At 38.1% G+C, this 26,859-nt stretch overlaps 1 protein-coding gene across 4 annotated transcripts in view; it reads right to left on the bottom strand.

The window, feature by feature from the left end:
• Window positions 1-664: 664 nt before the first annotated feature.
• Window positions 665-26,859, bottom strand: part of SLC38A11 (solute carrier family 38 member 11) — a 60,131-nt gene continuing 33,936 nt past the window's right edge. For 2 of the 4 annotated variants that reach the window (XM_010801973.4, XM_010801976.4), the window contains exons 8-13: window positions 25,350-25,420; window positions 24,522-24,683; window positions 21,530-21,642; window positions 14,817-14,948; window positions 5,346-5,621; window positions 665-2,441 (exon numbers count right to left, since the gene is read on the bottom strand). In XM_010801973.4, coding sequence (XP_010800275.1) covers window positions 2,358-2,441; window positions 5,346-5,621; window positions 14,817-14,948; window positions 21,530-21,642; window positions 24,522-24,683; window positions 25,350-25,420 — 838 coding nt within the window. In that variant the 3' untranslated portion in view covers window positions 665-2,357. 4 annotated transcript variants of the gene reach the window in all.

Here is a 26,859-nt window from a genome sequence, read left to right as displayed (position 1 = left end):
TTTTGGTCTGGTTGGCTGGACATGGTTTCTTCATATAACTTCAAGACATACATACAACTTCATACAACTGCAAGACAAAGAATTCCAAAGGAGGTAGAATTACCTTGCAGCAGAGTTGTCAGGGATGGCATGCGGAGAAGACTGGAGGACTAATAGAATGTGCTGAGGATGGGAAAGGAGGGCTTGGATATTTCAGATGAGAAAATGGCAAGAATTCAAGAGCAATGGCAATAGCAGCAGAAAGCAATTTTGATATAAAGCAATGCTTTAGTTAGTCCAGAAAAAAAGGTTCCTTCCTGCTGTCATGGAAGATGAGGCCAGAATGACAGGTTGAGGCCATATTATAAAAGCTTTGAATACAAGCTTCAGAGTTTGTACCTTATCCTGTAAGCAGAAGAGTTTATCATGGAAAGCTTTTGAACAAGTATTTGGTGTTATTAAAGCATTCATTTATAAAGTGAAATGATTTGGAGTGATGCACAAATAATCTTGAAGGGAGGGGAGCCTGGAAGCAGAATGCTCAGGTAAGAGGCTGTGGTATTAGTCTGGGTGTGAGTTGGTAAGAACCATATCAGGTAGGTGTTAGGAATGAAGGACAGGCTAAATCTCTATGTGCCTTTTTAAAAAAATGAAACATTTAGCATACCACTATAAAGGAACAATATAGTAAAAAATTCCAAAATTAAATTTATTGATAATCTTCATTTTCAATGAGCAGACTTTAGTGGAATGATCCTTTAAAGATAGTTGCATGCATTCTTTATCTGCATGATGTTATTATGAGTACAACCCAGTTTTACTCATGTTCCAAATGAGATTTTTTTTCCAAGTAAGACATTTGGTTTAGTCCTAGGAAAACTTGGTGTATTTTTGAGGAAACCGTATATTTTCTTCCTTCTCATAATAAGAACTATGGAGCTCACACAATTTTCCCTGAATGCCTGTAGGTTCCAAACCAGGCTTTCTGCTTAACACAGCAGCTGTGTTGTCTTTAGACCGTAATCTGTTTCCTTCTTTGTTCGCTGTCCTCCTCTCCCTTGTCATTACTCTTCACTAATCTTCCTGTCTGGGTTTCTCCTCTCCCCTCCTTGAGTTTCTTCAAATGAGTTTTCAAAGAGACAAAGGAAAAGTACAGTTACTCTGCCAAGAGCTCTCTCTCCTGTCTCCACTCTCCGTTCCTTCTGAACTCCAGCCTGGCATTTCTACACGCTGCTTGTTTTCTGCTCAGCCTCTGAAACAATGGCCCCATCTTTTGTCCAATCATCATCCTTATTCAAATATGGTTGTTGAATCAACAGCAGTCAGATCACCTGGGAACTTTGAACAAATGCAAATTCTCGGGCCTCATCCCAGAACCAGAAACTCTGTTGGTGGGGCCCAGCAACCTGTATTTTAACAAGCCCTCCCATGATTCTGGGCCTCCCCTAGTGGCTAAGATTGTAAAGAATCTGCCTGCAATGCAGGAGACCTGGGTTGCATCCCTGGAATGGGAAGAGCCCCTAGGGAAAGGAATGGCTTACCCACTCCAGTATTCCTGCCTGGAGAATTCCATGGACAGAGGAGCCAGGTGGACTACAGTCCATAAGGTTGCAAAGAATCAGACGTGACTGAGCAACTAACACTTTCACTTTCTTTTCAATGATTCTGACCCGTGTTGACGTTTGTGAACCACGGCTCTAGAGGATGACGGTACTGTTTTCTTTCTCTCCCAGTCTTATGTTCTCCTGCTCATGGTACCTCTCATTCACTCTGCATGTCTACTCTGTTATCTGGGCAAATCCTTTCTACACTTTTTAGAATAATTACAAATTCTTCAAGGAGCTTATGTGATTCAGTTCAGTTCAGTCACTCAGTCGTGTCTGACTCTTTGTGACCCCATGAACCACAGCACACCAGGCCTCCCTGTCCATCACCAACTCCCAGAGTCTACCCAAACCCATGTCCATTGAGTCGGTGATACCATCCAACCATCTCATCCTCTGTCGTCCCCTTCTCCTCCTGCCCTCAATCTTTCCCAGCATCAGGGTCTTTTCAAATGAGTCAGCTCTTCACATCAGGTGGTCAAAGTATTGGAGTTTCAGCTTCAACATCAGTCCTTCTAATGAACACCCAGGACTGATCTCCTTTAGGCTTATTTGATTGGTGCAGCTAATTATTACCTCCATCAATGTCACTTAAGCATTTATGGGTCCCTCATCTCATGGTCACCTGCTGATCCATGCTTGAGAATAACTGCCAACACCTGGCCCTGTCACTGGCCAGCTCTACTAAAAAACAGACGAGCACTGCTTCCCTGAGAAGATCACCGCAGATAAACCAGAAGGAAGCCTGGTCCTTTCCAATAAATTAATCTTTCATTAAGGTGATGTGTGCTGCACAGTATGACTCCAGAGGAGGACTAGTTGAGATTTTCCTGGTTGGATAACCTGGATTTCAGAGTCCTTTTAGGAAAGACAAGAGACAACAATTATTGCTTGATACCACTGTAGCCGGTCAGAGGCAAAGCAATCTCCCTGTTTTGATATTGGAAGTTAGCGTTGAGATTAGAGATCCTATTATAAGTGACAGGTACAAGGACCCAATTAGTAAGTTTTACAGATGCCATCCAATCTATATCCTTTAAAGGAAATGTAGTGCTCTGTGTTTGCCTTAGCGTGTAATGATACTATTCCCTCTCCTCCTTTTTTAAATTAAGAAGAACTTTGTAAGGTCAAATAAGCCACGGTGCAAAACTGGGTTAAATATTCAAGTTGTTTTGTTAGGGGTAAAATGTAGCTTGGAATAAGTTTCAGTGGAAACCTCATGAATTTAAGGCAGAACATAGAAGGGGTGGTTCTCAAAGTTCTGAACGTTGGCAAAATATTAGTAAGTATTCTTGTGAAATAGATGTGTTTCTAACACTTATTCGACCATAATTTGAAAGATGCTGGTAAACTTTGTAGCTAATAACTGGGTCCAGGGTAGTCTTTTTCTACAGTTGATTTAGAAAACACAAAACCAGAACAAATATTTGTTAGGCATTAATGCAGGACTCAGTTCCTATCTGGAACTTTTCACGAACTTGAGCCAAGGTTAATGTATCTGAAGCAATAGCAAAAGTACAAGATAATAGAAGGTTAAGCACTAAATTACGTTATCCTTGACGTACTTGTCTTTGTACACCCTTGGAAACCTCGTCTCCTATGACTTTATCTAATAACTATGTAGGTCAGTGTTTCTCAGTCCTGAGTAATGTAGGGATGAACTGCTGCAAAATTTTCTCACATTCTCTCAGTTAGGAATGAAAGCATTTTGATTAGTATTTCACCAAAACACATATCAATATAAAAATGGATATAAATCACCTACCTTTATGATTCTTAACCAACTACAAAAACCAACTGTATAAATGAAATGCAGAAAAGCTATATAGCCAAAAGAATTTGTATTAATTTAGTGGCATGGATGATGTTTTGTTGAAGTGAATGCTACCACTCAAAGCCTGAGCATGGCCCTGCTGGCTAAGGGGCAGTTTTTTTTTTGCTTTCAATAGGCCTTTCTTATTATAAGTCACATGACAACTCAGCTTTCACCACTTCTGTATTCAAACTGCTGTGAAATATTCATTATATACTTCTTATGGTTTTTTTTTTTTGGCTGTGATTTGTTCAAACACATCAGGTATGTATTAACTCTGTCATATTTTCTCCCTATTCGACAGCAATTAATATAATACTATAGACGGTCAACTTGATAACTTGACTGAAACACAAATGAAAAGGTGAGAAATGAAATCATGGGTGATACATGACTTAAGCTAGCCATCCAAATGGGCCCAAATTTTCTTGTTTTTTTAAAAGATTGTCATGGGTATTAAAACATGAAATATTCATTGAGATATAAAAAAATTCTTATTAAAAACTGAGGCCAGTTGTGATGAACACAGGATCCCCACCGCCCCCCACCCACCCACAAGGAAGCATTGGTGACCCAGCCATCAGCCAACCGCCTCCAGCTCTCAGTTCCTTTAGGGTCTGCTCAGCTGCAAAGAGCTGCCCACGTGCAAGGACTATTGGAGGCAGGGGTGTTCAGACTTGGCTATTTCATTTGAATTGAGACAACTCTGAAGGGCCATATATGCTCCATATTCCTTGCAGACCTGGCTGAGGTTCTGCCAGCCTGCACTACAGGTCCTTTTAGCCCACCTGATCTTGCTTTCCCCCTCTCTTCCATTAGTTATGTGTGTTAGTCACTCACTCATGTCTGACTCTTTGGGACCCCTATGGACTGTAGCCCACCAGACTCCTCTGTCCATGGAATTCTCCAGGCAGGAATACTGAAGTGGGTTGGCATTTCCTTCTCCAGGGAATCTTTCTACTCAGGGATAGAATCCGAGTCTCCTGCATCTCAGGCAAATTCTTTACTGTCTGAGCCACCATGAAAGAGAATAAATACCTGACATGGCACACTCCATCTTTCTGTCTCCTTCTGGAGAATCTAGTCAACAAGAGCATCCAAGAGTCTCTCCAAGGACCCCCAGAGTAATGAGAATACCTCTTGTGTAGCCCTGATTCTTCTCTTGAGGTTCTAGTCTGAAAATTCAGCTTCCACCTGCTCTTCACATTCAACAACTCCAAAGCTGATGCAGAACTGATCCCTTGAGCTTGTGCCTTAGAAGAACTTGTGGTTTTCCCCCATTTTACACTTTATTTAATGGCACTACCATTATATTCTCACAGGATCAAAACTTTCGAGGTAATTTTGATTCCTCACAGACCTTGCTCTGTACGCCCAGTCTATGAGTTATGCTTCCTAACATGGGCAGGACTTTACTCATTACTCCAGGGAGTCACTTCCCTCTCAACAAGGCACGCGACTGAAATGACAATGGAGAGCTTCACTTGGTCTTGGGATATCTAGCCTCTTTAATCGTCTTGAGTTTTCCTTAAACTTCAAAAAAACAAAAAGCCCTCTATGTTTTTCTTAAAGGACACACAGAAAATTTAAACCCACAATCATCTACTCATTTTAGAGCACAATATATTGGTTTAAAAAGAGAAAAGTTCTTTGAGAGGATGGCAGCAAATGTCAAAGACCTTACTTTTCCTTCTGCCTTTAAGATTTGTGCAGTACAGTCATTAAAACATTTATATTTTCCCTGGTTTAAGATAGAATACATTCAACTTTCTTTTCCGTTTTATCTTTTACATTGGACTAAAGAGTAAAGAAACCAAATCTTGATAAATGCCAAAGTAATAATTTTATAATATGGAGATTAAAACATGTGTGAATGTTATTATGCAATTTAGAAGTCTATAAAAATGAATTTTTTTTTTAAAGGAGGCAAATCACTGAAAGATACTGACGTTTAAAATTGAAAGTTGTGTTGTCAGTTGCAAATGAGAAATTGAAATGTTTGTGAGGGAGAAATTGTCCGGGGAGCAATAGAACATTTCCTGCCCGTGGCTGCAGTCTTGAGGGCTGGTGACTGCCATGACGAATCCAACAGCCATCACCACAGCACCAATGGGAAGCATGACGCAGGACATAATCTTATCTGAGTGTGTCCTGGGTTCTTCAGACAGCTTCAGATAACATGCCGATGGAATGATAAAAATTAAGGGAGCTGCACAGAGCACGCCCTGCATATTGAAAACAAGAAATAAGATAATGTTACTGAGTGGAGCCTTTCTGGGACAGTTTGGAAAAAAAACACCTAAAAAATCTATCTATCATCATGCATGTGACAAGTATGACAGCTTCAGTTAAATCAAACAGAGGAAAGAAAAATAATTCCAAGAAAGACTTTCCTTTTCTGACAGTATATTTACAGATGAGAAAAGTAAAATAATATAATAGTATATCAAGCTAAAGAAATAATAATCAAAAAATAATATAAAAAATAAAGCAGATGGTATGGCTGATTCCTGGCAAACTCTTCAAAGTTCGCTTATTTTCAGTCACATCATATTTCCTTATACTCTTCATCTCAAATTGCTGTGTACCTACTTTGCCTTTTAAAACTGAGAGGTCTGTTTGTCAACTGTGTACAAAACAGGAATATTCGGAGGTATACATAGGGCATGCGTCTTATCTCTTCTCTTTTCTTGACCTTGTAAGAAAGTAGGTGCCTATCTATATGAGAAAGGAAAACTGTACCCCTCAGGGTACTTAGCATGAAATAGCATTTCTAAATCCTCTTTCAAGTAAAACTACTCACATTAATTACCCTAGAAAATTGACAGCAGAACTAAATAGCTATGACTCATCCTCCCTCTCCCACATTAGTTTATGGATAAGTCCAACCTGAGGGGGAATGTCAGATTGAAAATTACAGGGAGTATTGCTATCTAATATAAATAGACCACAAGTTACTGACTTCAAAGGAAAGAGACTTTCCATTTGAGGAGGCTAAATCTGTAAGGAATTCTGCAAATGAAATAATGTTAAAATTAAATGTATTTTAGATAATATATTTTTGATTATATTAAACATTATTTATATATCAAATAAAAGAAGCATATGATTAAAATATATTAAATATAATCATATGATAAATGGTACTTTCTTAAGTCATAAAACACAAGCTGTTTTTTTTAAACAGGCACTCAGTAAATATGGTAAGGTTAAGAATGAAAAAGAAGCATTCCACAAAATATATATTTTCCAAACTTGAAAAGTTATTATGGAAATTTGTAAAATATACAGAAAAGTAGAAAGAATCATATAACAAAACCCTATACACCTATCACCTACAGTTTGAAAACTTTTTCACATTATTTTGGTAAAGTAACCCCAGGGGAAAATCATAGAAAACTGATTTTGAAATTGGGTGATGTAAAAGAACAGATTATACCTTAAAATATTTTTAAAAGAAAGATTTTTTCAGTATCACCATTTACTGAATTTACTTTGCTTTATACTAAGTACTACTCTCCTACCAAAAATATACAACATCATATGATTTCAAAAATACAAGTTTTTAACAAAAAACAGCAAGTCAGGAGAAATATCAATTAAGAGGAGCACATGAAGTCAGACTGGCCAGGCAGCAGCTAAAAATTTGGGGAAAAATAGGAGGAACCATACTTCATGGAAAATATTTCTATAGTCACAGACATAAGCATGGGAAAATACTAAGAAGTGTCATCTTCTAATTTGAAATATATGAACAATATAACTTTGCTATTCATAGTACCTGAACACAGATGAATACCTACAAAAGTACACAGCATATAAAGGATTAATTTTCATATGGCTACAGAGTCGGACACGACTAAAGTGACTTAGCAACAGCAGCAGCAGCAGAGTTAAATGAATTATGTATTTCTTAGGCTCCATTATGACATTTGAAACTGATGTTTTTTGAATTATAAAAAATACTTAATCTATGCTTATAATAATTATCCTTTGATTTCAATGAAATAATTTTTGAAAATAAAAAATACAAACACAGGAGGAGTCCCCTAGTGGCTCAGTAGTAGAGAGTCCGCCTGCAAGTGCAAGAGACCCAGGTTCAATCCCTGGCTTGGATAGATCCCTTGAAGAAGGGAATGGCTACCCACTCCAGTATTCTTGCCTGGAGAATCCCATGGACAGAGAGGCACCTGGCAGGCTATAGTTCATGGAGTCACAAAAGAGTCGGACACAACTTAGTGACTAAACATGTTTGTGAGTGCATGCATGTGTGAGTAGGTGCATGTGTGTGTGTCTGTGTTAAAGAGTGATAAAAGGCCGTTCATAGGAACACATGAAGCAACTTCATCAGGAACTGTGGAGTGTGAAAGTGCTATCCGGATGGAAACTGCAACCAGCTGCTGCTCAGAAGCTGTCATCAGTCAGCATTTTGGGACTCTTCCAAACCTAACTTGCTGGGCAGCGCAAAGCAATGGGTGTTCTGTTTATGTCATAATTCTTAAAGGTTGAGAAAGTAGCAATTAGTGGGAAAAGTTTATAGCTGATGTTTGTACTGGAAGAAGTCCAGTTGAGTATCTTGTCTAGATAGCAGTTCCTTCCCTAATATTTGAAAGCTCCGTCTTGGTAGAGATTGTTGCTAGGACCCAAGATTATCAGTAAAATGATAAAAACATCTGCTCTATTCCCTACAAGTTGTGTGTATGTGTGTGCTCAGTTGCTCAGTCGTGTCTGACTCCTCGTGACCCCATGGACTGTAGACCGCCAGGCTCCTCTGTCCATGGGATTTTCTAGGCAAGAATACTGGACTGGGTAGCCATTTCCTCCTCCAGGGGATCTTCCCTACCCAAGGATTAAACCTACATCTTCTGTGTCTCCTGTATTGGCAGAAGGATTCTTTACCACTGAGCCACCTGGGAAGTCCATTCCCTATAAATTAGTCCAACTAATTTCATCTATCTAATATAGCCTTGTCAGAGGATACACCACTGGCTTAGTAATAATTTTCAAAATTTCCTGACAGCACATAAATGCCATAACTGTTTATCAAGAGACAAGAAAGTATATAGCCTATTTATAAAAGGAGAAAGCACTATCCTTTGATAAAAAACACTACTGATACCAGGGCATTTTGCAGTTTGCAGGCGGGAAATAACAGAAGGTGTTGAATATTTTTACTGGCAGTACAGATGGGAAAAGTATTTGAATTGTCCTACCTGAACAGAAACCTCTCATCTGATGCAAGGAGGCTGAAAACTAAAGAAAAGAGTGCTTAAACATCCTTAAAATTTCTATTTTGTAATCAATCTGGACTCGTGAAATGTGTTCCTATACCTTAAAGAGAAACTCTAGCTCAGAGGTCTTTGGCGGCTTGCACTACGGCTCGCCTACTCTGTGTGCTCTTGCTGGGTAACAGGTTTGCTTTCTTCCCTCCGCTGTATGCCGCACACCGTGCTTGTTGGGCTGGTTAGCCTGGCCACAGGCACCAGCTGCTCCATCTTTTCTCTTTGTTCTGCTGCAAGTGGAAACCCAAAGGACCCAATTACTGCAGATGCCTCCTTTCTCTAACAGCAACACTAGTGCCAAGATGTTGGATTGTTATTAACAAGAATGGAACTTATTTTGTTTCTAAAATGAATCCTTTAAAATTGAGGGTGCATTTGCCTTGGAAAATAAGTCATTTTGTTCTACTGCCATGAAAACAATAAAATAAAAAGGAAGCTAAGTTCTAAATGGGGTTTTGCTTTTTTATTAAATAACTACTATAAGTCTGAATAATTTTATTCTATATTATTTTAGTTATACTGAATAATATCATTTCCTTAACTTTGCAAATTGAAGGTCTGATTCTATTATATCATCACCTGTGAAGATCTTTACTCTACTTAATGATGATTCAGAAGTCACAATAGGAAAAGAATTTCTTAGGTACTACCTTATTAACTAAGGTAAAGGCTATTAGCTAAACAGTATCAGCTTAAATGAAAAACTTTTAATTTCATTTTTTTGTATTTAATCCTTTTTTAAAGTCTCTCTATGTATATTCTGAATTACTGTTAACCTCACTTACAGGTAAACTCAATGCATAGATTTTTAACTTAAAAAATGGAAGGAGACATGAATACATTTATTTTGCATGATTTAAAGCCTTATACTTAGGAAATTTCTGACTAGCATAATGATTAAAAACATGGGCAACAGGGTTTGAAAGCTTGTGTTCACTCTCTACCACTTAAAACTAGTGTGAGCTATTTAAGTGTCTATTGACAGATGGATGAATAAAGAAGATGTGGTATATGTACACACACACACATATGCACTCGAATACTACTCAGTCAAAACAGAATGAAACTCTGCCATCTCCAGCAATGTGGATGGACGAAGAGAACATCATGATTAGTGAAGTAAGTCAGACAGACAAATACTGTATCATCACTTATAAGTAGAATCTAAAAAATAAAACAAATGAGTGAATATAACAAAAAAGAAACAAACTCACGGATATAGAGAACAAACTAGTGGCTACAGTGGAGAGGGAGTAAGGTAGGAGGGATAGGATAAGGGAAGGAGATTAAGAGATACGAATCACTATGTATAAGATAGAGGGGCTATAAGGATGTATTATATAGCATAGGCAAATATAGCCATTGCTTCATATTAGTAATAACTTTAAATGGAGTATAATCTATAAAAATATTGAATCACTAAGTTGTACACCTGAAAGTAATATAATGTTATAAATCAACTCTGCATGAGTGGGTGCTAAGTCGCTTCAGTCATGTCCAACTCTTTGAGACTCCATGAACTGTAACCCTCCAGGTTCCTCTGTCCATGGGATTCTCCACACAAGAATACTGGAGTGGGTTTCCATGCCCTCCTCCAGGGCATCTTCCCGACCCAGGAATCGGACTCATGCCTCTTCTGTCTCCTGCACTGGCAGGTGGGCTCTTTACCCCTAAGGCCACCTGAGAAGCCCATAGAGATCAACTATACTTCAATTAAAAAAACCCATTGTGACCTGTTAATGGCGCCAATCGCTCTGTATCTCTATATCTTCATATGTGAAATTTATATAGATTAAGGATGATAATATATGCAAAACACTTGACTCAGAGTAAATGCTCCCTACGTGTCAGCTCACACTGTTGTTTGGAGGGGAAACATCACATGCTTTAGTTGCTTCTAAAGGGCTGTGTGACCTGCTGCTTGATCTGATGTTAAAAACATAACAAATACCCACACAAAACAGAGTTGAACAAAGACCTGACTGTGACATTGCACTTACAAAAAGACTTTCACTGATTAAAAAAATACACACTCAGATGGTCTGGAAGTGAATGAACATCTCAGATTTCTTAAAACTAGTGTAATTGAGTTCTTAGATCATGACAATTGGGCACTCTTCTTAAATGTCTATATAGCCAGGTTTTTCTTTTTTTTTTTTTTTAATCTAAGGATCTAGAATCATGTTTTAAATTTTTAAAATAGTCCTCAAACTCAGCTCAGATCTTGACTTCATAACAGATTTTCATGAAATATCATTATTTTATTACAACACCAGAATTTGTCTTAACTACAAAAAATTTCAACTTAGGCACAACTGGAATATTTAATGTGATTGTGCTCAGTTGCTCAGTCATTTCTGACTCTTTGCAACCCCATGGACTGTAGCCCACCATTGTGTGCTTATAATTTTGTTATGTAAAGTGTCAGGGAGATTTGGAATTAACAGAAAGTAATGGTCAAATATACATAAATATATTATTCCTGAAAAATAAGCAATATGGGTATGCTTGGTTAACTTAAAGGGAACAAAAACTGTTAGGCTATCAAAATAGTGAGTAGTAAGGCAGTTGATAAACATATGTTCTCTCATATCACAATCCTACAGTATTCAAACAAACATGCGACCTCAAATGAGACTTCACAAAACAAGAAATAACAGAGTTGGGAATTGTGCTGGTCATCTCCTCAGTATAATTAAAGGATTACTATTACTGTCAGCCCCAACAATTTTTTGTAAGACTTAATTGCTTGATGCCACAACTAGAGAATAGGCTTCCCAGGTGGCTCAGTGGTAAAGAATCCACCTGCCAATGCAGGAGATGAAGGAGATGTGGGCTCAGTCCCTGGATTGGGAAGATCCCCTGGAGTAGGAAATGGCAACCCAGTCCAGTATTCTTCACTGGGAAATCCCATGGACAGAGGAGCCTGGTGGGCTATAGCCTGTAGGTCACAAAGAGTCAGACAGGACTGATCATGCCTACTAAAGAATGCCTTCTGTGTCCAGGAACATTTGTAGACAGAAATCCTTCACTGTGCTCCCAATGGACAGTGGCCCATGCAGTAATTTGAGCACTGTGTTCTTAGCACTCTGCTATATGTACTGTGGGGGATGGAGAAGGCAATTAAGCTCCATTCTTGTCTCTAAAGAACTTGTACTTTGATAGCAAAGGCAAGCTTTGGACAGTCCAGACCATACATGATATAAGGTAGTACTTAAATCAAGTTATATTTAGGTTGCAGTCATCCATTTACATTGAGGTTGGAACGTGACATGACTTTCAGTGAACCTACTAGCCTTTAGCCTATGCAAAATGAGGAAGTAGGTAAAAGTTACCTCGGATAATTTTCCATATTTCCTATGAACTTTCTTTCCATTGCTGGTGGAACAGATGTTTCCCTAGTCATACGAAGGTTGGGGGAGTTGCCTACTCTCTACTTTCCACATGATCTGATACAGGAAAACTCCCAACAGTGTGTTCCTGACTGAATCTTCCACTACCTTTGTCCGGGATTTCAAATCCAAATGGCACCTGGAAGGAATAATACCTTCACCTCCCCTTTAACTCTCAATGGAGTGAGTAAAAGATAACTTGATATTCTATCTATAAAAGCCCACCCTCCCTGTGGGACATGATTGATCAATGCTAAGTGGTGTGGTTTTGAGTAGAAATTCCAGAAGGATTGTAGAAGGGGAAGAGGAAAGGCTCTAAAGCAGTATAATCACTTCTATTCACGTTTCACCAAATGATCTCATTATCCTATTTCCACAAAGTAGAATCAAGGAGTCACTTTTTTGGGGTCACTTTTAAAAATTCAAATACAGTTGACATATTATATTATGTGAGTTTTAGGTGCACTAAATAGTGATTTGACATTTACATACATTATGAAATGATCATCAGAACAACCCTAGTAACAATCTGTCCCCATACAAATTATTACAATATTATAGATATTCCTTATGCTGTGTATTACATACACGTGACTTATTTATCATATAACTGGGAATTTGTATCTCAGTTTCCTTGATCAATTTCACCCCTGCCCCTCCTCTCTGGCAACTACTCATTTGGTCTCTGTATCTATGAGTCTGTTTCCATTTTGTTCTGTTTAATCTTTTTTTAGATTCCATACGTTGATATAAGTAGGATAATACAGTATTTGTCTTTCTCTGTGTGACTTATTTCACTTTAGCATAATATCCTCAATATCCAACCATGATGCTGCAAATGGAAAGATTTTATTTTTTATGCCCGAGTAGTATTTTATTGTATATACATACCACATATTATTTATTCATCTCTTGATGGACACTTAGGTTGCTTCGATATCTTGGCTGTTGAAATCATGTTGTCAAGAACTTCACAGTACATACACGTTTTCAAATTAGTGTTTTTGTTTTCTTTGGATAAATACCCAGAAGAGGAATTGCTGGGTCCCAAGAAGTCATTCTTGATGTGCCCCTCTATCCCCCTGACCTCACAATTGAATTGGTTACCAAATTCTGTCAATCTTTTCTAAAAAGTGTCTTTTAGGAGTACACCCACATCCTTTTCTCTTCTTCACTGCCTCTATAGTAGCTGAACTTTTAAATTTCCCTGTGCGATTGTAAGCTCCACAAAAGCACAGATCCTTTCTGATTTCCTCCCATCCTGTATGTCTGCTTCTGTGGCATAGTGTATCACTGACCCTTGAATACCGTGGGAGTGAGGGGGTTACTGAGCCGCTGGAAGCTCATATATAACACATATGATTCTGCATACTCTGTTTCTCCATGTCTGCAGGTTCAACCAACTGAGGTTCATGTAGTGCATATTTATTGAAAAGTATCTGTGTAAAAGTAGACTCCGTATTTCAAATCCAAGTTGTTCAAAGCTCAATTGTAATTATTTAATATATATCTGATCAATAAATAAACATATTAAAGCTGCACTAGACTTTAAATCTTTGTAAGATTTGGAGAGAAATGAAAGAAAAAAATAATTACAGGAAAGAATAAACATAAACCAAAGGATAAAAGAAAGAATTAATATGGATTACTCATAGGTCTAAAACAAGATCGACTAGAGCTGTGGGTAGATTTTGGGAAGTTAATGGTAAATAACTTTCCACAGATAGCTTGGGGTCAGATGATAAAGGCAACAGATTTTGTGCTTGTTGAGAGAAAAGTAGAGTTTTTAAGCAGGATGGTGATAAATTGGAAGCAGAACTTAAATATGTGCTAGTTGAAGCAAAACCCCAATATTAATTCAAATGTGATATGATGAAGACATCGATTTGGAAATCAGCAGTAGAGATTACAAAGGAAATGAGAGAGAGAGAGAGAAATACTTAATAAGGTAAGTGAATGGGTAAGTGGATATAACGTCCTTCATTACATATTTTAATGAATCTCTCTAGACCTGTCTTTTTTAGGACTTCCCTGGTGGCTCAGACAGTAAAGTGTCTGCCTATAATGTGGGAGACCTGGGCTCAATCCCTGGGTTGGGAAGATTCCCTGGAGAAGGAAATGGCAACCCACTCCAGTACTCTTGCCTGGAAAATCCTATGGATGGAGAATCTTGGTAGGCTACAGTCCATGGGCTTGCAAAGAGTCAGAAACGACTGAGTGACTTCACTTCACTTCACTTCACTTCAGACATGTCTTTACTCTGCAAAGGAATTTCCCCTAGATTTGTTTAATTTATACTTATTTTCAATTATATCTATGCACTATAGAAAATAAAATATGGAAAAACTACTTAAACCAGTATTTCAGTTCCAGCACTACTGACATTTTGGATTGCATAATTCTCTGTGTAAGGGTTACCCTGCACATGATGAGATGTTTAGCCACATTCCTGTCCTCTACCCACTAGATACCACCAGCGTCAGCCTACCCAGTTGTGGCAACTCAAAACGTCTATAGACACTGCTAAGTGTCCACTGGGGGTGGGGACAGAAAGGCATTTCCCCCATTGAAGAACCACTGCTCTAAAAATATAAACCACATAATATCATCTATGCAAATATTTACTATAACAAGCACATTTTCATTCCAGTTCAGAAAATGACACCTTTATTAAGGAAAAATATATCTCATGTTAAATGCAAACATAACTTTAAAAGAGATTTTTAGAATCTTCAAATGTACTTACATTGAGCTCTAAAACTATTCCAAGGCAATCAATCAGCAGTGACACAAGTGTGGCCACGGTAATGATAACCACAGTTACGATAATGTGGCAAACTGATGAAAGATTCCCACCAAAAAACACATTGGCAATTACCTGCCAAATAGAAACAGATTATTTAGAGAGGGACTCTCAGAGTTGTGCAGGAGTTTTAAAAGAGAATTTTATATTATAGTAGTTGGGACTATATAAAATACAGTAAGGCAATCAATCAAATCTTAAGTCATATGAATGAATGTTGTATCTTTTCCAAACTATTTACACATAGACACACACACATCAATAACAAGTATTCTTTGCTGAACTATTAGACAGGCATTGGCTTACATTCCAGACTCAGAACATGGCATACTACTGAGTGAACAAAAATATTTCTGAAGTGTAGGAGAGACCTTGAGAAGTTACCTTATTCTTTTTCCCTGAGTCCAATAAGGTTATTATTAACACAAACTACAGATGTTATTTATATTATCTGAAGGACTTCTAAGGAAAGAGTTAGCACAATATCTTTTAATAATAATGCATGTTTAATATTCTTTACTAATAGGAAACTAACTTCATATAATCTAAATCCTATCTGGTACAAGCTAAGTCTATTTTATCTTGCCTTTCCTTAACAAAAATGGAGAAGAGTTGATTACCATTTTCCACTGACACTCAGATTAGGAAATCACTCAACAGTTACCTATTTTGTGTGTGTGCTAAGTCTCTTTAGTCATGTCCAACTCTTTGAGACCCCATGGACTGTAGCCCACCATGCTCCTCTGTCCATGGGATTCTCCAGACAAGAAAGCTGGAGTGGGTTCTCATGCCCTCCTCCAGAGGATATTCCTGACCTGAGGATCAAACCTGTGTCTCTTACATATCCTGAATTGGCATGCAAGTTCTTTACTGCTAGCACCATCTGGTAAGCCCAGTTACCTATTTAATACCTACTTAATATGTCCTACACTGTATTATGTTAAGAGAAAATGTCTAGGAGATGATTCCTATTCTTAGGAATTAACATCCTGATTAGAGAGATTCAAACAATCCAATAAAACAAACAGTTATTAATTTTTGACAAGATAGAAAAGATCAAAGACAATTTAGAACTAGACAGTGCCACCCAAGACGGGCGGGTCATGGTGGAGAGGTCTGACAGAATGTGGTCCACTGGAGAAGGGAATGGCAAACCACTTCAGTATTCTTGCCTTGAGAACCCCATGAACAGGATGAAAAGGCAAAAAGATAGGCACTGAAAGATGAACTCCCCAGGTCGGTAGGTGCCCAATATGTTAATGGAGATTAGTGCAGAAATAACTCCAGAAAGAATGAAGGGTTGGAGCCAATGCAAAAACAACACCCAGTTGTGGATGTGACTGGTGACAGAAGCAAGGTCCGATGCTGTAAAGAGCAATATTGCATAGGAACCTGGAATGTCAGGTCCATGAATCAAGGCAAATTGGAAGTGGTCAAACAGGAGATGGCAAGAGTGAATGTCAACATTCTAGGAATCAGCGAACTAAGATGGACTGGAATGGGTGAATTTAACTCAGATGACCATTATATGTACTACTGTGGGCAGGAATCCCTTAGAAAGTAGAGTAGCCATCATAGTCAACAGAAGAGTCTGAAATGCAGTACTTGGATGCAATCTCAAAAACGACAGAATGATCTTTGTTTTTAAGGCAAACCATTCAATATCATGGTAATCCAAGTCTATGCCCTGACCAGTAATGCTAAAGAAGCTGAAGTTGAACAGTTCTGTGAAGACTTACAAGACCTTTTAGAAGGTCTTGTACCTTCTAAATATCCAAGAAGATGTCCTTTTCATTATAGGGGACTGGAATGCAAAAGTAGGAAAACAAGAAATACCTGGAGTAACAGGCAAATTTAGCCTTAGAGTACAGAATGAAGTAGGGCAAAGGCTAATAGAGTTTTGCCAAGAGAACGCACTGGTCATAGCAAACACCCTCTTCCAACAACATAAGAGAAGACTCTACACATGGACATCACCAGATGGTCAACACTGAAATCAGATTGATTATATTCTTTGCAGCCATATATGGAGAAGCTCTATACAGTCAGCAAAAACAAGACCAGGAGCTGACTGTGGCTCAGATCATGAACTCCTTATTGCCAAATTCAGACTTAAATTGAAGAAAGTGGGGAAAACCACTAGACCATTCAGGTATGACTTAAATCAAATCCCTTATGATTATACAGTGGAAGTGAGAAATAGATTTAAGGGACTAGATCTGATAGACAGAGTGCCTGATGAACTATGGACCAAGGTTTGTGACATTGTACAGGAGACAGGGATCAAGACCATCCCCAAGAAAAAGAAATGCAAAAAAGCAAAATGGCTGTCTGAGGAGGCCTTACAAATAGCTGTGAAAAGAAGACAAGTGAGAAGCAAAGGAGAAAAGGAAAGATATACCCATTTGAATGCAGAGTTCCACAGAATAACAAGGAGAAATAAAAAAGCCTTCCTCAGTGATCAATGCAAAGAAATAGAGGAAAACAATAGAATAGGAAAGGCGAGTGATCTCTTCAAGAAAATTAGAGATACCAAGGGAACATTTCATGCAGAGATGGGCTCAATAAAGGACAGAAATGGTATGGACCTAACAGAAGCAGAAGATATTAAGAACAGGTGGCAAAAAAACATAGAAGAACTATACAAAAAAGATCTTCACTACCCAGATAAACAGGATGGTGTGAAAACCCACCTAGAGTCAGACATCTGGAATGTGAAATCAAGTGGGCCTGAGGAAGCATCACTACAAACAAAGCTAGTGGAAGTGATGGAATTCCAGTTGAGCTATTTCAAATCCTAAAAGGTGATGCTATGAAAATGCTGCACTCAATATGTCAGCAAATCTGGAAAACTCAGCAGTGGCCACAGGACTGGAAAAGGTCAGTTTTCATTCCAATTCCAAAGAAAGCCAATGCCAAAGAATGCTCAAACTACCGCACAATTGCACTCATCTCACACGCTAGTAAAATAATGTTCAAAATTCTCCAAGCCAGGCTTCAGCAGTACGTAAACCATGAACTTCCAGATGTTCAAGTTGGTTTTAGAAAAGGCAGAGGAACCAGAGATCAAATTGCCAACATCCACTGGATCATGGAAAAAGCAAGAGAGTTCCAGAAAAACATCTATTTCTGCTTTATTGACTACGCTAAAGCCTTTGACTCTGTGGATCACAATAAACTGTGGAAAATTCTGAAAGAGATGGGAATACCAGACCACCTGACCTGCCTCTTGAGAAACCTACATGCAGGTCAGGAAGCAACAGTTAGAACTGGACATGGAACAACAGACTGGTTCCAAATAGGAAAAGGAGTACATCAAGTCTGTATACTGTCACCCTGCTTATTTAACTTCTATGCAGAGTACATCATGAGAAACACTGGGCTGGATGAAGCACAAGGTTCACACAAGATTGCCGGGAGAAATACCAATAACCTCAGATATGCAGATGACACCACCCTTATGGCAGAAAGTGAAGAGAAACTAAAGAGCCTCTTGATGAAAGTGAAAAAGGAGAGTGAAAATGTTGGCTTAACATTTAGAAAACTAAGATCATGGCATCTGGGCCCATCACTTCTTGGGAAATAGATGGGGAAACAGTGGAAACAGTGGCTGACTTTATTTTTGGGGGCTCCAAAATCACTGCAGATGGTGACTGCAGCCATGAATTAAAAGACGCTTACTCCTTGGAAAGAAAGTTATGACCAACTTAGACAGCATATTAAAAAGCAGAGACATTACTTTGTCAACAAAGGTCTGTCTAGTCAAAGCTATGGTTTTACCTGTAGTCATATATGGATGTGAGAGTTGGACTATAAGGAAAGCTGTGCGCAGAAGAATTGATGCTTTTGAACTGTGGTGGAGAAGACTCTTGAGTCCCTTGGACTGCAAGGAGATCCAACCAGTCCATCCTAAAGGAGATCAGTCCTGGGTGTTCATTGGAAGGACTGATGTTGAAGCTGAAACTCCAATATTTTGGCCTCCTGATGCAAAGAGCTGACTCATTTGAAAAGATCCTGATGTTGGGAAAGATTGAAGGCAGGAGGAGAAGGGGATGACAGAGGATGAGGTGGTTGGATGGCATCACCGACTCAATGGACATGAGTTTGGGTAAACTGCAGGAGTTGGTGATGGACAGGGAGGCCTGACGTGCTGCGGTTCATGGGGTCGCAAAGAGTTGGACACGAATGAGCGAATAACTGAACTGAACTTAGCTATCTAGTTCTGTGTCCATGAGATTAACTGGCTTTATTGTATTCCTGAAATGTCCTTGTCTTACTTTGGCTTGAGGAAGAGCTTGAAACACAGATGGGATTTATAGCGGAATTATAGACCAAGACAGTGTCAAAAAGAGCAAAGAGAACAGGAAAGATACATATGGGGGACAAGGAGGAGACAGTAAATAGGGTGTTAACTGTGCAAAAGAACCATGAGAAAAGAGCTGGAAATGGTAGGACAGGATCAGATGCTGGGGACCTTAAGGAAGTCAATTCCCCAAGCTATTGTAAGTAACATTTCTAGTTAAGTAACAGTGCCCCATTGAGTGGATACTGTCATAACTCTGCTAATAATTAAATGGGGATATTAATCACTGGGCTTCCCTGATAGCTCAGTTGGTAAAGAATCTGCCCGCAATGCAGGAGACCCTGGTTTCATTCCTAGGTCAGGACGATCCGTTGGAGAAGGGATAGGCTACCTACTTCAGTATTCTTGGACTTCCCTTGTGGCTCAGCTGGTAAAGAATCTGCCTGCAGTGTGGGAGACCTGGGTTCAATCTCTGGGTTGAGAAGATCTCCTGAAGAAGGGAAAGGCTACCCACTCCAGTATTCTGGCCTGGAGAATTCCATGGACTCTGTAGTCCATGGGGTCACACAGAGCTGGACACGACTGAGTGACTTTCACTTTCACTAATCATTTTTACTCATTTTGGTTTTTGGTAATTGGTAATGTCCTTCCAAATATTTTCTCATTTCGAGTGCATTCTTAATGAGGAAGTTTACTCAGTGGGGCAAACTAGTGCAGATATTTATTAGGGGGTAGACTGGTATTGTGGCACCCTTGGACATGGCCAGCTACTTTACCTGTGAGTAGAAATCACTTTGATTATATTATTGCCAATCATATATTTGTGTGTGTGTGTGTGTGTGCACATGTGCGTGTGTGTGTGTGTGTGTGCAGAAAGGAGAGAAAGAAAAAGGAAGTGAATGGGTGAGGAATATACAAAGTTCCTCTGCCTACTATTTGCTACCACGGCAGAGATCTTGATTTAGTTCTGTCTTCCTGTCATGGCAGCTAGAAAGGAAACACAAGTCTCAAGTACTGAAGACACAAGCTTTGCAGGTGGAGTGACTCAGAAGTCCACGAGCAGCTCACCAGAAACCACATGAGAATAAGCCATCTGTCACTGCTGATCAAGAGATCAGATGTGAACCTAAAGTATTGGGTAGAAACTAAAATAAAACCATTTCCTGCATCCAACAATAGTTAGCTCTTTGATTTAAATTTATTCAAGTTCAATCTACTGTTCCCTGTATTCAAGGAGGTGAGCTGGCCTATGGGTTATATATTTGTAAGTGAGGACAAATGCTAACTGTAAGGGACATACGTAGCACTGACCGTGTCTTCATTCCTTTCCCCTGTGCTGTTCCTTACCCAGAATCAGCATAAGGCAAGCACTGGTCTGCCTCTAGAAGCCTGCCCATTAGTTAGTGTATTTGAAGCTTTGCAGGCATTTCACTTCACACATTAGATCCATTGACAGTGTTCTGTGTAAACAGTCTCTAGGAATAGATCCTAAGACTAAGCCTTTTCAGTGTGATTCCTGAAAGAACCTCTATGAAACAGGATCATGTTTTTCTGCTAAATGGTACAGTGGATTCTTAGCTTACTGTATAAGGGATTCCTGACAAAGCCACATTATCCAACTTTCTGCAAAAGGAATTAGTTCTCTTTTACCTAATCTTCCTCTATGAATCCAGATAGATGATATAATATAACTTGGAGATGACTTTATAAGTGAAATATATCAATATACAGGTATAGATAAAAATTCATAATAAACATATTTATAAATACGCATAAATAAATGTTTATTTATATTTATATAAAATACATATTTATAAACTTAGTAAATATATAAATAAAATTATCTCTAAAACTAATGATTTAAAATACATTTTAAGTTTTCATGTAAGACAAAATATTTTAGTCTTTTAAAAGATAATACAATTGATCATATCTGTCCTATGGTGCCTTTTATACATGTTGACTTATAAAACATTTTAGCCAAAAGACAATTTTGTAAAACATGTTTTAAACCTTACTGCTTAATTTGTTTGTAAGAATGAGTAAAAGAAAATCTTGGTTTGACTCTATTAAAGGCTGACATTCATTTTGGAATGCAGTTGTATAAATATTTATACTTATGCTAATATAAACTAAACCACCAAACATGATTTTCAAAACCAACTTTTGAAAAAACAACTCGTAAACATTTGAATATGAATTATCTTTAAACTGGGTAAAAGAGAAAATTTCATGAATTATGTTTCTTGTCATGCACTTGGGAATTTGCAGAATCAAATGATTTATAAATTGTACTAAATTAATGTAGTAGAGAAATGACCTAGTTAAAAGTGTCGAAAGAGACTGTGCTTACCTCTCTAGTCACAAAGCATTCAATGGGGTATGTCAAAATGACAGTGACTCCATAGCAAAACCTTCCAAATGTTACCAAGTCATCATTTCTGCAATAATTTTCAAACAAGTCTCCTAGAGAACAATATAAAATAGATTTACTTAATAGATACTGGATATTTGAGATAAATATGTAATAAATGAGATATTGAATATTTATTATATGAGTAAAGGTACATAAACATCATTTAATTTAATTAATACAACAGACAGCTAAGTCTAAATATAAATTTTGCATTCAAAAGCTACATAATTACTGCTGGGTATTAAAACTAGCACATGCTCCACTTGAAAGCAAATTTATCACTAATGGTTTTTCTCTTACTCTCATTGTTTGTTTTTAGAAGATTAGCCTTAAATTTGTATCAACATCTGAAAAATACTTTTATCCATTGTCTTCTTATACCAGAATCAACTCCCTAAATTCTTGTGCACTGGTTTTATAAACTTGCTTCTGGTCTTTGTTTCTAGTAAGTAAGTGACTTCATTATTTAAAAAAAAAAAAAAGTCTGTTAAAATAAACAAATTTCCTTTTGAAATGTTATTCTTAGATCAAGGACAATCCTGAAAGGAACAGTAGGACTAGTACATGTAAGGAGCTGAATTTCCTGTATATCACTCTATGGAGTTTAATCACAAACTCAGGGCTACAGCAAGGAATTCCAAACATACACTATCTTTCATGGTATCTGATGAACCCAAGTATAAATGCACTGATTGAAAATGGTGAAAATATGGTTAGTTCCCAGGCAAAGTATTATATTTAATTAGTTCCAAACTAAATGATGGACCATATATACCTTGAACCAATTCTTATTTAGAGACTATTTTCTTAGACACATGTGAAGAAATACAGGATCTAGTGAGAGCACAGATCATGTCAACAAAAAGTTTCCCAATATAGAAACAAATATTTGGGGCTGTTTATTTCCTAAATAAAATACTTACATTTTAAAATGTTGGTCACAGTTTTCAATTAAACTGAATAGAAAATTAGATAAAAGTCACACTCTGCCACACTGTTTATATATAAAAAAAATTAATAATAATCCTCTGTATACTTATTTTTCATTAAAAGACTAAATGACTTGCTTCTTCCCAAGACTTATTTAAGTGACTCTTTTCCCCTCCTTTCTTTTAACTGGAGTAAACGTACATTATTTTCTAGTGTCCCTTTTGGGCAGAAGGAGATTAAATCACAAAGCAAGGGTCACAGTAGTGGTTGGTTCAAGGTTGACAGAAAAGATTCTAACACTCTAGGAAAAAGGACTCAAACTCCCTGTTCTCTAACTTCCACTAAAATACGGGCCCTGCATCTTTTCAAAAGTCACTGGAAAATTCAAGAACAATGGAGAGTTGTCACTGCCTCACAAGCTGGAGTATGTGAAATGAAAGAGAAAAGAAGCCTGCAGTGTGCACAACAAGACTGGATTTGCCTAAGGCAAAATGGCCTAAAGAAACAACGTCAGCTTATTCAAGCTTGACTGTAAGTGTGTTTTAGGGAATTATAGCTAGAAAAGGAAAAAAAAAAATCAAAATCAACCTGTCAGCTTTGTTATGTAAAGACTTAATTATACCTGAACAATTACTACTGATAAAAACCACCAGGAAGGTGTGACTAAGAGAAAGGGTTTCTGTCTTAGAGAAAAGGCATTTTGAAGCCAAGATTCTGTGGAGATTGGAGCCTAAAGGCCATTTGTCTTTCAAACTGTGCAGCTTTAGTGACATATGGCAATGTTTTGAAACAATTTTTATCAAGACTTTCAAGGTCGCTTCATTATTATACTCTAATGGCACACACAGGTATTATATTTTTGATAGCATTGTGATTATGGTATTAATCACTGTTTTTTTTTAAGTCATCTTTCTTTGTTTCTTGAGAACTCTCTCCTTATAATCATAGTCACCTGTAACCTAAATTTAGAACAAGGCACCATTCACCCAAGGGTACCTCAATGTCATCTGAAAAGTGAGCCAAGAAGAACTAGAGGTTAAGAGACAGCTATTAGTGGGTCATATGTGACCAAAACAGGGTAGACAGCAAGCCGGAATGAGGAGAAAATGGGACTGAAAGTCAGGAGCCGTGTTTCCACTTTGTCACCAGCCAGCTTGGGCAAGTTACTCTGCTTCTTTGTGTTCTAGGCAGGGGGTAAAACTAGTTATTCCACTTACCTTCCTAGGGTTGTCTGAAGGTCAAATGCAATAATAGACCTGCAGAAGCCATGGAATGCATGAATCACGGCGTTTAGCAGGCTGTCAGACTACCCTAACTAGCACACATAGATGAGGCAATGCAAGAGGCAAGGACATAGAAGAGATGACCACTCAGCTGTTGGATGGAGAAGAAAGAAGTGAATTCAGTGTCCTGGGGTGAGAGTGGAGGTGGGGAGGAAATGGGCTGGTTTTGTAGGAAAGATGATATTTTGCATTTAAAGCAAAAGTAGAACAACTAAGTAGAAATGTCCTTGGTTGTTGGATGAACAGAAGAAAAGGAGAGGAGATAGGATTTGAAAGCAAAGTGGAAGCACTCAGAGGAAAAAAAAAATACATGAGGGAGTGAATGATGATATGGCTGGGCTCTTTTCTCTACGGGGAGTCCTCAGAACTGTTGAGTGATTCAGAGAGGTCCATGAGAATCAGAACCAAGAAGACTGTTAGCCTTGATGAGAGGATACTGTTGTCTTTGAAGGTGAAACTGCAGTGGACTAGTAGAGAGGAAAGCCAGAATTCATGTGCTTTGAAGTGAAACCATCAAAGGAGGGAGAACGGACTACAGAAAAAGTTTAGCAGTTTAAAAAGGAGAAGATTAGGAAAATTAGGAAAGGGAGGAAGGTAGAGGAGAGAATGTGTTCTACTTTGAAGTAGGGCATTGGGTATAATAATACTTAAAATGAGAAGTGATAGCACCACTCCATATGAACCAAAACATGTTAAGATAGAATTTCTCTTTTTACCTTGGGTGTAGCCAGTAAATGTCAAGTATCCACACGTAGCAAAGAGAATACTGATAAATACAGAAATCAAGGTAGACACATGGATGATGTGAGACCACTTAGCTACTGTAGGTTCTTCCAAAGAACCATAAACTAAGAAGCAGTTATGGTGGCAAATAAATGCTGCAATACAAGGGGGGGGGAAAAAGCATTATTAAAGCAAATCACATAGTTGTCCTTTTCTCTTGGAAAATTCAGAGACATATGCTACTTTGAAATACTAATGAATTGAAGTTCAAATATACTAATTTACTAGAGATGCCAGAAATAATCTTTCTAACAGCTGTAGGAATGAGAAATTTCATTTGTATTAGGCTTATGTGATCTTTTCATGTCACTCTTGATATAAACCAGGCCTATCCAACTTTCTCTCCCACTTCCTACTGGCCTTTCCAATCTTAAAGGAAATCTAAACAACACCATATTTTCAGCCCAGGGCTTCCTTTCCCATCTGGGATATAACAGAGTCACTCTAGACTCCTGGCCAATTCACAATACTTTGTGTGCAAGGAATAAGTCTGTTAACACTTGCTAGATTTTCAAGTTAAGAAACAAGACTTTAATGAGTTTTCTGCATGAGGAAAAGACTTGTTAAAATTGAAGCAAATTTTAGTGATGAGTGAGAATGGTTTGTGCCTAATTTTATGTTGGCACAAACTGGATCATACGCTGCTAATAGGAAGTCTAAAACAGGACATCTGCTTTCCAGACACAAATACGAGGCAACGCACTTTTTCATGGTACAGAAGACCCCACGTTGAGAAAGGACCTTGGAAACCATGTACTCACCAAATGACATCACACCAACAGCCTGAACGGCGTTGGGCTTTGCAAATATCCAAGCATCTTCTGTTTTTGGTCTAGAAGAGAATCGGTTAATTTAAAGAATGATTAAACAAACACAGGCATAAGCATACAAGAAAACAAGAAATGATGTCATGCTATAAGCTGAACATCTTTAAGTCAGAAATTTATAAGGAGTCCTCATTCATCTTTTTAAATTGTAAATAAATTCCCCAGGAATATTGATGTAATCTGTTAACCTTGCTCCTTGAAAATGTATGTCAAATATACTTGGAAAGAATCTAGTTTCACATATTTAAAATAGATTACTTAATACTGTCACTTTATTTGCTTGTCAATTTAATAAAATATTTGTTATGTATATTTGAGATACTCAATGAGGAAGATGACATTAATAAAGCAAAATTATTCCTCAATTAATCAATGCAGCCCTTCATTTCCTTCTAACCCATTCTTCCAGGCTCATCCTACCCAAAGGAAATTCACAGCTGGCACTACACTTTATCGAGAAAGGTGGACTGAACTAATATTAATTGAAAAGGTCCTTAACGATGTTCCAGGAACTATCCTATGCTATCTCAATCCTCACAGTAACACTGATGTGTTCTTATCACCATTTAAAGCATTAGGAAGGTCAAGCTCTGGATGGTGACACATCTGGTCAAGCTTCTACAGTCAGTAAAGAAGCTGAGCTTTGTCTCTTTGGTCTGTCCATCTCTTCCTTACTGAGCTGTCAGTCACCTCCAATTGCCACCTGTGTATACACTTCTCAAAGAGGGTTTAGAAATATATGCACTTGAAACTGCCTGAATAACCCTCTTTCCCGGTGTCATTAAAGTATCTGCCAATCTGTCTATAGTCACAGATTGGTCTCCATGAAGAACAGTCAAGAACACAGGCTCCAGTCTGTGTTGATCTTCTGGCCCTATCTACTTATTAGTGATCTTAGACAAAGTACTTAACCTTTCTGTGGTTCAGTTTTTTTTTTTTTCAAATTTAGTTACTAATTTATTTATTTGCCTGTGTCAGCGCTTAGTTGCAGCACGTGGAATCTTCCGTTGCGGTAGGGGCTCTTTACTGGGGTACCTGAGCTCAGTAGTTGTAGTGCTTGGGCTCAGCCACTCTGCAGCATGTGGGATCTTAGCTCCTCAACCAGGGATCGAACCCACATCTTCTGCATTGCAAGGTGGATTCTTAACCACTGGACCACCAGGGAAGTCCCTGTGCTTCAGTTTTGATATATATAAAATGCGGATAACATTAATAATGCCTAATTCACTGAGTTATTACATAAATTAAATGAGAAAAATATGTAAAATCTGGGAGAGAACCTAGCATATGGTAAGTATTCCATAAATGGTTAATAGTATTATCAGCTTATGTCTCAACATTGTTATTATTATACAGTGTCATTTAATAGAAGGTAGCAAAGGTCCAAAAGTATGGCCAGCTTCCCTGAAAAGGAAAGCCTTGAGTGAGACCCCCAAAATGCATA

The sequence above is a fragment of the Bos taurus genome, chromosome 2, assembly GCF_002263795.3.
Source record: "Bos taurus isolate L1 Dominette 01449 registration number 42190680 breed Hereford chromosome 2, ARS-UCD2.0, whole genome shotgun sequence".
Lineage (NCBI taxonomy): Eukaryota > Metazoa > Chordata > Mammalia > Artiodactyla > Bovidae > Bos > Bos taurus.
This window is presented reverse-complemented; position numbering and strand designations above follow the sequence as displayed.